At 42.9% G+C, this 13,433-nt stretch overlaps 1 protein-coding gene across 25 annotated transcripts in view; it reads right to left on the reverse strand.

Annotated features, from left to right (window-relative positions):
* Positions 1 to 971: 971 nt before the first annotated feature.
* arid1b (AT-rich interactive domain 1B) overlaps positions 972 to 13,433 on the reverse strand; it is a 160,650-nt gene continuing 148,188 nt past the window's right edge. For 12 of the 25 annotated variants that reach the window (XM_073933095.1, XM_073933087.1, XM_073933081.1 and 9 more), the window contains 6 exons: positions 11,688 to 11,820; positions 11,488 to 11,607; positions 11,328 to 11,409; positions 5,844 to 6,609; positions 5,627 to 5,757; positions 1,247 to 4,574 (listed from right to left, as the gene is read on the reverse strand). In XM_073933095.1, the coding sequence (XP_073789196.1) occupies positions 2,817 to 4,574; positions 5,627 to 5,757; positions 5,844 to 6,609; positions 11,328 to 11,409; positions 11,488 to 11,607; positions 11,688 to 11,820 (2,990 nt within the window). In that variant the 3' untranslated portion in view covers positions 1,247 to 2,816. 25 annotated transcript variants of the gene reach the window in all.

Here is a 13,433-nt window from a genome sequence, read left to right on the forward strand (position 1 = left end):
GCTAAATGGATTAATCTCAGAATCTGGCGGGAACACTTTTAAGTTAGCTTAGCATAAAACATTGAATCAGATTAGACCATTAGCATCTTGTTAAAGAAGAGTTTTGATCATTTTCCTAACAGCTTGACTCTTCTTTAATTATATCATGTGCTAAGACAGACAGAAAATGCAAAGTGCCTATTTTCTAGGCTGATATGGCGAGGAACTATACTCCTATTCTAGAGTAATAAAAAAACTTTGCTGCTGTAATGTGACTGCAGCAGGTGCAGTGATATTAACCAGCGTCTAAAGATAGTCTCCACAAGGCAATTCAGTAACAGCACTGCACCTTTTAATATATATATATATATATATATATATATATATATATATATATATATATATATATATGCTAATGGTCTAATCCAATTCAATGAATTATGCTAAGCTAAGCTAAATGTGCTACCGCCAGTCCCAGGCTGCGTCCGAAACCGCCTACTACTCAGTAGGCACTGTATTTGAATTTAAACGTACTACTCGGCCGTTAGAAAAGTACGTTCTATACAGTATGAATGGAATTCGGACAGGCTATATCCGCCATTTTGTCGTGGTCACGTGACCTACCTGCGTCAGTTGCGTTGCCATTCATGAATTCTCTCACGGGGCATTATGGGATAGCGCAGCGTGCATGGGATGCGCACTTCAGAATCTCGCCGGAAGTAGTAAGTCATCCGGGTACTTCTCCCCTACTGTTTTTCGAATTCTATGAATTCGGACACACTCTGCTCGCATACTGATTTTAGCGTACTATATAGTATGGAAGTATGCGGTTTCGGACGCAGCCCCAGAGATTGGCTAGGATTAAAAAATGGTAGAACTCTACTGTTTAACTCTAGAGCAGGAGTGCCCAAACTGTGTCCTGCATAGTTTAGCTCCAACGTTTTTCAACACACCTGCCTGGAAGTTTCTAGTACACCTAGAAAGAGCTTGATTAGCTGATTCAGGTGTGTTTAATTGGGGTTGGAACTAAAATATGCTGGACACCAGGTCAGAGTTTGGGCACCCCAGCTCTAGAAAATGTGTAAAATGAGCCGATTTCCAAGAAAACTTTAGTTAACTGCTGGTGAATTGCGTTTTTTAAAACAAAAGATTACAAAATTAATGCTATTCATGGTTTGGTACCTTCTTTAGTCACTCTTGGCACACACACACACACGCACACACAAAAATAACACAACACTGAAGAACAACGTTCACAGTGCTCGACCAAATTTCATGTACATTTACTTTTAACATGTGGAACATGTATAAAGACTTTATACTGAATAAACAATGGTCATCAAATCATATGGAGCAAAAAGAGCTTACATAAAGAGTTGTACATATTTTTTCTTCTTGTTAAAATCGTTAAGTCATTTTTGGGGTAACTTTCACATTGAATTACATTTATGCCATCTGTTCAGCCTGTAATTTCCGAAATCTAAGGCCATTAGAGGGAGCCATTGCCATCTTTGTCACACAGAACTCCACAGGAAAGTCTTCGGAGGCATTCACAAAGGATGCGTTCGTGTTTTACAAACAGCAACTGAACAAGTGCATTTACAGGCATGTCATTACCCCCGTATGCTATCGCTAATGTACATGCTCAATTCAGTAGAGATGCTTTTCCAGCAGCCGAATTCATCTGGTCCATCGTAAAACTGACACTGATCTGCTGGGAAGAGTTTAAAAATACTTAACTAAAAGATGCTGAAAACAGCAATGTGCAGCACATCAACTAAATATGTCCAACAATTAAAAAAAATAAGCTTAGATCAAATGCAAAAACGCCCCTGTATGAACGCCCCCTTACATGTTTGAAGACTTTCCTCACCTGAAACAGTGACTTTACATCTGCAAAATGTCAATGGCGCGTAGCATTAACTACTCACTTTGTATAATACCACATCTCTTGGAGGAAAAAAAAAAAATTGTGAAAAGGGGCCCATATAATGTACAGTTCCTATATACAAATCGACCCGTGGATATAGAATAGAGGGGTAACCGAAGCACTTTTGAGTTCACCGTCAGAGAGAGGGACTCTCTATATGGCGGCACTAATATGGAAGCAAGTCGGTTTGAAACTGACGCTCGCTTGACCCTCAGATACTGGTGTGGTGAAACAGTGCAACACTGGTGGTCAGATCAGAACATTGCCTGTGGTCATTCACATTTCATCATCATCTCCCCTCTGAGCCAGCTAAATCTATTGCACAATGCTTTTTTTTTTCAGAGCTGTATACATGTATGTCTTAAAATCAGTGTTTTTTTTTTTCTTTGTTTTTTGTTTCGTTTTTTTCTGATGTCGCAACACATTGCAAGAGAAGTTCTATCTACAACATGTCTCACAAATTTAAATAAATCTGCATTCCCCGAATAAACAAAGTCCCACGAGAAAACAAACAAAACACTGCATCAAAACATTTTGAGAGCAAAATGCTCTTAAAATCTAACTCTATCGGATGCCAACTTTGGTTAAAACAAACGAAAGAAAATACACAGACGCAACGAAACGAAAATAATAATAAAAAAAAAAGAATAGAAAAAAAACGAAAAGACCAAGTATTAAATATCTGTATTAAAATCATTTAAAAATCCCAAATGAAAACTGGGAAATGGGGCAGAGGAGCTATATATATTCTCTATATATTCATTTGTATGTAAAAACTTTTTTTTTTTTGTTTGTGTTCTTTTCCTTAAATAAAAATATAACACCGACAGTTCTGTGTGATCTCTGTGGCTCAGCTCAGCCGTGCGTTCCCGTGATGGCACTATAGGCTCCCGCTCTTTTGTGCGTGTCACGAGCGGCCGAGCTTGAAGAGTACCTCACACAAGATGGCCGCCACTCCAGAGTTCAGCACGGAGGACAGCGAGATATCAAGAAGCCTGCTCTCGTAGAGGACAAACTCGGGCCTGTTCTCTTCCACTTGGGCCATGGCCAGCAGGGCTTTGGCGGCCCGGCACATCATGTTGATACTGGGCGGCTCATGTTGGGTAGAGTGTCCCATGTGCAAGAGGCTATGAGGGCTTTGCTGATACTGCGCCATTGCAACGCTGTCCTCTAGGAAACTTATCAAGGCTCCGACGCTGCCCTTCTGCAGGGCAACAGCTCGGGCAGCTGTTGGGTCACCTTGTGCAAGGTTAGAGAGAACGGCTACAGCCATCTCACGACACACCTGACTCTTTCGATCACCAACATGCCGCACTAAAGTGGCAAAGAGGCGCTCCTGTCTGCCGAAGGGCGGTGTGGCCAGCAGGAGGTCAACGTTCGAGTCTTGGATGCTCAGTTTGCACAGGCACTCCAGCACCAGCCTCTGCGGTGTGAGGGACGAGAAGCCATTTGCCGTGCAAAAGGGGTCCTGGGCTTCTGCTGAAGGGCACACCATCCAGTGGAGCAGCCCATCCAGAATGGGAAGGCAGATACTTTCTGGATAAACGGACAGATCTAGCTGTCCTGAAATGTTTGCAAGGGTGACCAAGGTGTTTTCACGCAAGGCACCAAGGCAGTCCCACCACCATTCGTCCTTGCTGCAAGCCAGACCTCGCTCTTCTTCTCGCTGGTAAGTAGCCGGCATCCTTTTTCTTTTAGGGTGTTCGTGGTGCAGAAGCACAAGTTTGCCAAGAATGAGCACTAAACCTGGGTGCCGAGCCAATTCACTGTCATTGCCTGGGACAAAGGAGAGTCCGCGGATGATATTGGACACGCAGATGCAGCGCTTGGCCAACTCATCCTGCCAGCTTTCAGCTACAGAAAGAGGTGCTTCATCCCAGCACCGCGGCTCATCTTCCAGCAAAGTAATGCTGCTCTTGTTCTCCCTGGTGCGGAAGGGGAATGTCTGAGATTCACCTTCAGATATGGACCCTGGATTCGATTTTAGCACGTCATCTACAGTGGCTGTCAAGTTTTCCTCTGAAGGCCCTGGGAGTTCTCTTTTCAGCTCCTCTTGCCCTCTGGGCTGCTCTTCAACCGTTTTTTTTCCAATAGCTTGCACACCTTCCTGATTCTCGAGAGGCTGTTCCTCTTCCCAGCTTCTCTCGAAATAGGTCTGGATATGGGCAGTGGAGTCCCCGCCGCCTGCCTTCCAGTGCAGCAGACCACTTTTGAACTCCCCGGCAAGACCTAGCAGCTCTGATCGATCCTCCACACAATCCTCCTCAGCGTCTTTCTCTTCGATTTTCACTGGAAGCCTGTCATACTTACTGGCCTGCTTGGGTCTGGGCTCCACAGGAGGACATGGATCTTTACCAGTGTTCTTTTCCTCGTCATCTGCCTTATCCTCTGCTGACTCTTCTTTTTTCTCCATGACGAGTGCTGCTGCTGAGCTGCTGGGCTGAGGTTTCTCAGGCTCCACGTCTAATCGCTTCTCCACATGTTCCGCAATGGATTGGCTTTTGAAGTCTGGAGTGGAAGGTTGCTGTTTTTCTGTAGGTTCTGAACATGAACCAAGAAGAGTTTTCTGACCCTCTGTTCCAACTTCATATTCCTCAAGGATCCCAAAGATCTCGATTAAACACCTTCTGAAAAATTCAACAATGAGCTCCAAGAAACCAGGCAGCTAGAGGAGCAAAGGACACAAAATATATTATCAAAGATCACAAGCCCTCAATTTCTGAAAAACAAAACAAAACTGATATGATATAAAGACCCCAGGATGCTTGAAACGAATTTGAACAGTTGAAACTAATGTGACATTATTTCAAACAAAGTTAAGGCTGATTTATACTTCTGCGTCAAGCGCACGCGTATGCTATGGCGACACATAGCCCTACACTGTGGCCGTTGCTGACGTGCTTAGCGCAAGCTCTGTGATTGGTCGGCTTGGTAGCACTGACAAGTCTGGGCAGGACCGAGAGCCACGCGACGGGCGCGAGCCCAATGGAGCGATTGTTTACAAGTGTGGAGTCCTGCGAAGGAGCTCCAGATGGAAAGTTTTGTTTTGTGTTTACCTCATGGTTAAAGTTGTTGCACGTCCGACGGTTCCTGCCTCAAAATGAGCGAGTTTGAGCCACTTGTACATCCCGGAAGCGTTCAGAAAGAACAAAACACAGGCGAAGAAACTCGACACGGAGACACATCAACACCTCAACACCTCACTGACAACTAGCGTTTTGGAGGGGTTAATGCAGACCAACAGAGACAGCGCGCAGAAGTACAAATGCACAGCTACGCGCGTTGCATGCGCCGTTGGTTACGTCAGTCACTTGACGCAGAAGTATAAACCAGACTTTAGTTTTGAGTTATTTTCGGCAGTTCAAAACTGCTCTCTAAAGCGATGTTTGGGGAAGTTTGTTTTGGCTCCTAAACACGTTTGACCTACTATTGGTCCGTGACAATTACACAATAGGTGTGTGTTCTTGCGGAAGGCAGTTTCCTAGATGTTTATGAAAGTGTTCTTCTCTCCAAGTGTTCTTTTCTCATGATTATTGTGTTTAGGGTTACCCGTAAGCAACATACCCCCCATGGCCATTACTTGTTTACTAATCTGTATACTGCATGGAAATCGGCAACACACTGCCTTTTTGAATCTCTTGTTGGCATTGAATGAAGAACCAAGTAACTGTTTTAAGCATTCCGGGGCCTTAAGACCAAAAACTGGTATAAACTTACCTGAGACAGACCAAAAGAAGAGACTGTGTTGTCATCATATAATAAAATATTTATGGTATCTAGGGCCCATGTGCTCTCGGCAAGCAAGCCAGACTTAAGGGACATCATCACACGCCAAGCCTCTGGTGTGCCTATACAATATATAAAACATGGTTAAACTTGAAATGACCAGACAATTTAAAAAAAATTTATTTATGACAAGAAAATTCATTCATACCAATGTCTTTGGATGTTAACCTTCGGCGAGGTTTAAGCTGGGGTTGTGTGGCTTCCACAGAGTCCAGAGGGTAATTGACTTCCCTATGGATTGATGGGAAGCCTTGCCCAGGAAGACCACCACTTTGAGAGCTTGGCATGGACACTGGGCCCCCTGGCTTCTGCATCTGCTTCAGAGACGCCATCATATGAGCCTTGGTAGGTGACATAGAGCCACCCACAGAGCGAGGGAAAGGTGCGGGGCTTGGAACTCGAGATATATGGTTTGGCATTGCTGGAGGAGATTGGTAGGAAGAAGGTGGTTGCCGGCTAGCCATGGGGGGCATGGAGCTGGAAGAGGACGAAGAGTGTGACGGGTAGGGAGATTGGCGCTGACCGGGCCACTGACTTTCCTGACTGACCCTGGCTTCCGGATCATCCCCACGGCTCATTGAGGGGTATGGAGGGCCATGACTCTGTCGGGTGGGGTAAGGGTATCCCATGTCGTGCCTAGTGTGCCACATGTTCCCCTGAGGCCCGCCGCTGGAGTTGGAGGATGGGGGTGGTCCACCGCTCATCATGCTGTGCTGAGGAGGTCCCTGCCCACCTGGCTGCATGCGGTCTCGGCCGTACCCATAAGGGAATGGGCTCTGCATGGGCCTACGCTCTGGGTAACCATATTGGCTGTACATATCAGGCTGCTGACCACCGTACTGCATACCATAGGCTTCACTCTCGTGCCGCTTAGCAGGAGGACCGTACATCCCTTCTCCAGGCCGCTTATAACCCTGACAAGACAAACACATGAAGCTTAAAGGTTAAGAAAATAGCATTGATATGAAATTACAAATAATAACATTTACATGTATTCATTTAACACAGCGGCTCTCAGTCCTGATCCTTGTGACTACTGCCCCCCTTCCACTGCTTATTTTGCTAGTCTCTCGTGTATAACATACCTGATTTATATAACCCTGTGTTCAGATTGACATGTTCCCAACATCATGTTCACTGCTCACTTCCCCCTGCATAGAGGAAATCTGCAGAACTTTGTGTGCAAAACAGATGTCCGTTACACCCCTGTTTGCAACGTTGTCATTTATTACAGAAGTGATAACATTCCTATAGCGGCCCTTCTTTTCCACTGAGTGTACGGTGTATGGTTCGGTACACTTTTATGGCCGTTTCCACTGTCAAAAGGTACCAAAATATTAACCGTACTGTTCCACTTTTTGTGTACCTTTTCCAAAGGGTACCTAGCATAACAAAAGGGTACCAATAAGCGGAGCTAGATGGGCAGCAGAACGATATTGGTTTACAGAGATACGTCACTAGCTTGTGCACAAGCCAGGAGAATGAAAACAAAGGTAGCGCCATTTTATAAATACACATCCGAGACCATACACAGTTATAATATATACATATAATAACAAGCCATGGATGACCTGAACTCAAACAAACCTTGTTGAGTCTTGATGAACGGCAACAAAGCCAATAAGTGCAGAATCTACCCTGTGCCTCAATGTTGTTCACTTCTTAAGCCTAGTTCACACTACAGGATTTTAAACATCAGCAGATCTCTGTGCCGTTCACACTACATGACTTGACTTTGTGTCTTTTAATCTCTGTGGTGTTCACACTACGCAACACTCCGTGAACGATCCACAAGAGGGGGGTCACACACTACATGATCTGACAACAACTCATTCCCCATCAGCTCATTCAAGCTACCAAACCACAGCCAATGAAATTTTGAGGGAGGAGTCGTCAGAAAAAGCTGAACATTATTGGCTGCTTGTGTGCTGATGACATCACTGACAGCGTTTCAAGCTTTGGAGAAATCATTTAAAAACATCGTCAAATCAGCTGATTTATCAGCGGATTAATCACTCATCTGCAAGTTTCGATAGGATAGATACACAGAGAGTTTTTAATTTTTGTAATTGTATAACTCTTTGAAATAAAACTAACATATCTATAACACCCTGCCGTTTTCTAACTATCAGTGTATTTCTTTCTGACATTGTTATTATTTTTTTTATTACAAAACAGTAAAGAACTGAGCATTTCTGCCTTAAATTACCATATTGGTCTTAATGACTGCATGCATGTCTGATACTTTCCGCTGTGACTTTAAATATGTGTGCATTTCCTTGCCTGGCAACTTCCTGCTAACATAAACCAAACTTTCTGATGGCAAAAACATCAATTTACTTCAGATATCTTTCAAAAGAGCAGATTCTGTGCCGAATAGCTCCTGTTTGAAAGTGAAAATGAAAGCCAAGACCTTTGCGTGTTTTAGTATCTTAACTACATATTTATAGGCTGTATTACCAAAAAAAGATTATATTTTTAGGGTAATGGTGTCATTAAATATGATGCCAGACATTCAAAGCTTAATTTTAATATCTCAATAGAAGCTTTGAATGTAAATATGTTGTGACAGTATGGCGTTTTATATGAGAACGGTCAGAATGAGCAGTATGGTAATTCTAATAGTTACAGAATTCTAGTTTCACTGTTAATATAGCCTACTCTCATGTCTGTGCTAACGCAGAATGAAGCGAGTGCACCGATGCCCATTCTGACCAATCACAGATGTTTCTGCTGAGCTCCTGAACACACAGGCATTCAGCACATGCTGATATGCTCTCTCATTGGCTGCAGCTCGTCACTACATCTGACCAGACGTGGGGTTGAGTCGGCCGACTGCTCTGGAATATTTAGCATGCTGAATGTTGGATTTCTGTCTGTGAGGTGTGGGCGACGCGTCAGCGAGCCTCATTGATGCGTTGTTCAGTAGTTCAAACATAAAGAGCGGCGAGCGCCGAGCACCCTCAGATTTCTTCCCAATCACAGCCCGATCTGTCGGCGAGCTAGTTTACTTCCAAATCGGGCTCAAATCAGGCTTAAAATCCTTTAGTGTGAACTAGGCATTAAGCTCATGATAATAACATGTGCATGATTACTGAAGTGCTTCTGACATCCGATCCTTTCAGAAACGCGAGAGTGAAGCGCCGAAAATCAAAGGAGTAAATGATTCTTTCAGCAACCTAAAACATGAACAAACTGCCTTGTTTAACTATTATTAGCATTGCCTTTTGGACTATTATGAACTTGGAATGACGCAATTACTTTCTAACAAGAGGTTACATGTGCTGCTGAAGATTAAAGATGCAGATGAGAGGTTTGCACTGACTGTATGCTGCGTGTTTTAGAATTCAAATAAGGACTAAATGTATGCTGTGTGCTGTGTCTTTCTGTAATTGGTAACATATCGGAGACTGAAAGGGTCTGTATGTGTTCATATATGCTGCATTTATTTATTTATTTATTTGATTGCAGACAATACAGTAGGCTATCTTTATCATTGATCTGCAGTTATAGTCAGTCATGTTCATAGAAAGTAATGAACATTTATACACAAGTACCATTGGTGCCCTTTTGGCAGTGGAAACACAAGCTAAAGGTGACTTGTACCGTACCATATAGGCATTGGACAATAACCTGTTTCAAGGTTTACCGCGGTTTGGAAAAGTCAAGGTTTTAAAACTGCAAAAAAATTTTGTTATACTGTTTCTAAGGTATAAGTAGAGATTTTTTATGTCTTGTAAGGAAATCTTGAAGCTAATGAAAGTGTTTTTAACCTTGCATGCATATCAGCCTGTTGTTGGAGACCCCCCAAAACCAAAATATGACCCCTTTTAAAGGATAATAGGGGCTCTTTAAAGACATGGCAGGGGAAAATGGAATTTAACACAGTGCAGTCTGAGACCCAATTTACATCGTACATCTATCAAGTAGTAAAGATCACAGATTTTTAAAGAAATCAGACCTTAAATGGGACAGTTTTATAATGGAAAGAAGCGCTGAGGCCCCATTAGGTGGCATTTACAAGGTAAAAACTGTCAGCAGTCAAGATAATTTGACATTTATAAGTGTCACATCTAAAAGAGAGAAGCAAACATTGTTTTTTGTTTTTGTTTGTTTTCTTTATATCACACTTTTGCAACAACGATCTAAGAACAGATTTAGAATGGTTTCAGTGCACCATTTGTTAAATGAAGCCGGAGGATTGAGAACCGCTGATTTAGCAAACAGTTTAACCCAAAGGTGACTTACAAATAAGGATAATAGACTAATTAGCGAAATCTAGCCTGCGGTGGGAAGAAACCCGGAAGCATAGCCTGAGAGTCACACAGGAATGTTGTTTACCAGGCTGTATATCTTATCAGCGAACAAAAAATGACACAAATTTATCAGTTCACCGCCTTCCGAGTGCCTGGAAGGTCCATTCCGAATGGAAAGTAAAAATAAAAAGAGATATCGGACCTCCGTTTCAGCTAGGTTAAGGGAAAAAGCACTAGTAAGCTAATGTTCTTTCTGAAACACACGTCATTTATCAAACTCAAGTTAATAAACTGATTCCTTTATTATATTAGATCTGTCACGATACAGAATTTCGTTACTGAAATTTATTAAAAAAAAAACGTCAATTTCCCACTAACATTTAAGCACTGTTGAGCGAAACACTGCTCATTTGTCGTAGTATTCAACAGTGCTCAACAGAAATGACTGTGATTGGCTATGGAGGTCATCATCAGTTCACCGCACTTCACCGCTGTTTACAGTGCAAACACAGACGAGTGATCCGCTGATGACTCGACTGATCTTCACGGCTTTAAAACGCTCCACTCTTCGTGCGTCTTTGTTTGCACTCAGTGAAGAGCGGTGAACTGATGACCTTCACGGCCAATCACAGTCATTTCTGTTGAGCACCGATGAATACTTTGGAAAATCAGCAGTGTTTATGAATGGCTCAGTTGAGCTTAAATGTTAGCGGGACATTTTTAAAACTTCAGTACCGGGACAACACTATTACAGACGACACAAGGATGTGCTACAGTGAAATGCATAGCTTTATCGCCTACCGGGTTACATAGGCTGAAGCAAGCAGGGAAGCGTTCCCTTGCTGTTTACCTGCTGCCATGAACTGAAGCCCAGGAGGACACTCTAAAGAGCTTGCCATGTTGTTTGATCCCTAATATGCTTTAAATTGTTTAAATTAAACTGAACTGAATGATGTTAAAGTGATGTTTGCACCACATCTGCATTATGAAATCGCAGCAACGGCTGGAGGTTTGTAGTCAACAGCATGTTGTTGCAATGTTTACATTGCTGATCCTATACTTCCGGCTTTCTTCCCACCGCAACCTCGCTTGCATGTTTTAAAATGGAGGCCGCGTAAAATAAGCGTATAAAAGCAAACAACACACCAGAAAAGCAACAATTTGTACATGCTAGGACAAATCGTGGTTAGTTTAACATTGTTTTAGCATAACAATGAGAATCAAACAGATGGATTCGGAACAGAATAGCAAAAGCTACTGTAACAGAATGACGAAACCGACGTGTCTGCAGCCATTTCCTAAAAATGTTAGGCAAGCCATTCCACGGAGCATTATTAGAATGAAACCAAAAACAAAGATGACATTTGAGAGCTGACCTGCTGTTGCGGATACATCCCATGTGCACCGTATGGCATGCTGTGCGGGTACTGCTGCCCATATCCATCATGGCCGTGTCTGCTGTAAAACAGGAAATGCTATTCTAAACCACTACACGGACATTTGTATATGCTGGCCAACAATAGTTAGAGTTCTGACCTCTGATGAGAGGCGTATCTACTGCCTGAGAACATGCTGGGATCGCTGCTGGAAGGCACCATGTTGTTCTGATTTCCAGAAGCTGCAATTCCCCCCTCTGGACCCATGACATGGTCTGGCCTGTAAACATCAAATAACGGTTGCCATAGTTCTGCTTCCTTCTTATGAACTGAATGAAATCAACGTGCGTCCTGGCTTACCTCCTTTCAAAACCAGGGTTGTAAGAGTACTGGGGTCGTGGGCCCATTCCCATCCCTGAGGACGGCCCACGGGAATACATTTCCTGCATGCCACTACCTGGCATCTGTCCTGGCACGAAGGACTCAGAGCCACCTGAAAAGAATAACACTTTCAACTTAGAAAAATCTGAAGACAGCATAAAAATGGACTCATTTTGAATTCAGTGTGCAAAGTACCCGCGGGGTCTTAAAAGCATTGAAAAAGTCTTAAATTTAATAGCGTTAATAGCCTTGAATTTGGAATAAAAGTCTTGGATTTTGTTACAAAGGTCTTACTTTATTAATTTATTTTTGCCTGGCCTAGGATTAAGTCCATACCGTAACAAAATTAACTGTTACTAATAGGGATGTAACAATATTGTAAATACCGTCATACCGCAATAGTCATTTTTTTCAATATTACCGTAGGCGCATGACTCAATAAATCTATATTTCTGAGAAAACTTTGCTCAGGCGAATGAAGAGAACGGGAGGTAGCGGGAACTACAATCCCCATCAGCCCAGGCGTGGCCATCATCCTTTGCGGTCTGTTGTCACTACAGATCCAGTAATGCGGAAATGGAGTGTGCTGCTAGTAGCGGGGTAGAAAAAGAGCTGGAAATGATCGAACCTAAAGCGGGTTTTAAATCGGATGTGTGGAAGCATTTCGGTTTCTTTCTAAAAAGATACGAAAAAGGAGAAAAGGTGACAGACAAAGAAAAAAACGGTATGCAGGCACTGCCAGACTGTGGTGAAATATAAGTCGGGGAATACGACTAAAAACAGTCATGGGGACTGCAGAACACAGCACACTTGTTAGATTGATGCAGACATTAGCCTATTTCACACATACAGACCTTTGGAAAGGTTGTATGTGTGAACAGGTCCTTTTTGAAAATACCGGTAAATTCGTTCTGGCTATTTTCTGGAAAGAGAAGTTGTAACATTACCGGCAATTTGCCGGAATGCTGCGCTGTGTGAATGCAGAAGGAAGATTACCGTAATAAGCGCGTGCACGTCTAGATTGTACTGACGTGAGACGTCCGCTTTAGCCAATCACAACAGTCAGACGCGTTTACGTCCGCGCGGTTCATGAAAATAAAAGCCTTTGAATATTTTTCCAGACACATTTAGCTGCTAGAAGTTAGTCAGATCACGTTTATATGTTCTTCTTAATGCCAACTGTGTAAATAATCATCGATGAGATGCTTATGATAAGCCGTTGTTTGTTTACCTTCAAGCTTTGCGTGTGCCTGTGAAAACAGCCTGTGAGCGCCTGCACACGCACATATTATGAACATCTCGACATGCGAAAGTGATCCTGTGAAAGTTGTTCACAATATTGATCATTTACAGAGTTTGTAATTTATAGTCAAATGTTGACAAATACAAGCGCAGCCGTTTAAAGCTCATTTGTAGTGAATGATGTCAGAATTTACCGGTATTTTGGAATAGATGTGTGAATGCTCTTTTCCGGAAAATTTCCGTAACGTCCTCGCCTGTGTGAACAGCGCTTTTTTGAATATACCGGTAAAGTCGTTCCGGAAATTTTCCGGATATTTACCGGTATCACTGTGTGAAAGGGGCTAGTGACTTGTACCGCAAAGAGACCTCTATCTCACTCATGGCTTGTCCTCTCAATTGGTGGAAAGACAATGCACAAAGTTACCCACTGCTGTCAACCTTGGCTAAATCATATCTCTCTGTCCCAGAAACCTCAGTCCCAAA

The sequence above is a fragment of the Danio rerio genome, chromosome 20 (assembly GCF_049306965.1).
Source record: "Danio rerio strain Tuebingen ecotype United States chromosome 20, GRCz12tu, whole genome shotgun sequence".
NCBI lineage: Eukaryota > Metazoa > Chordata > Actinopteri > Cypriniformes > Danionidae > Danio > Danio rerio.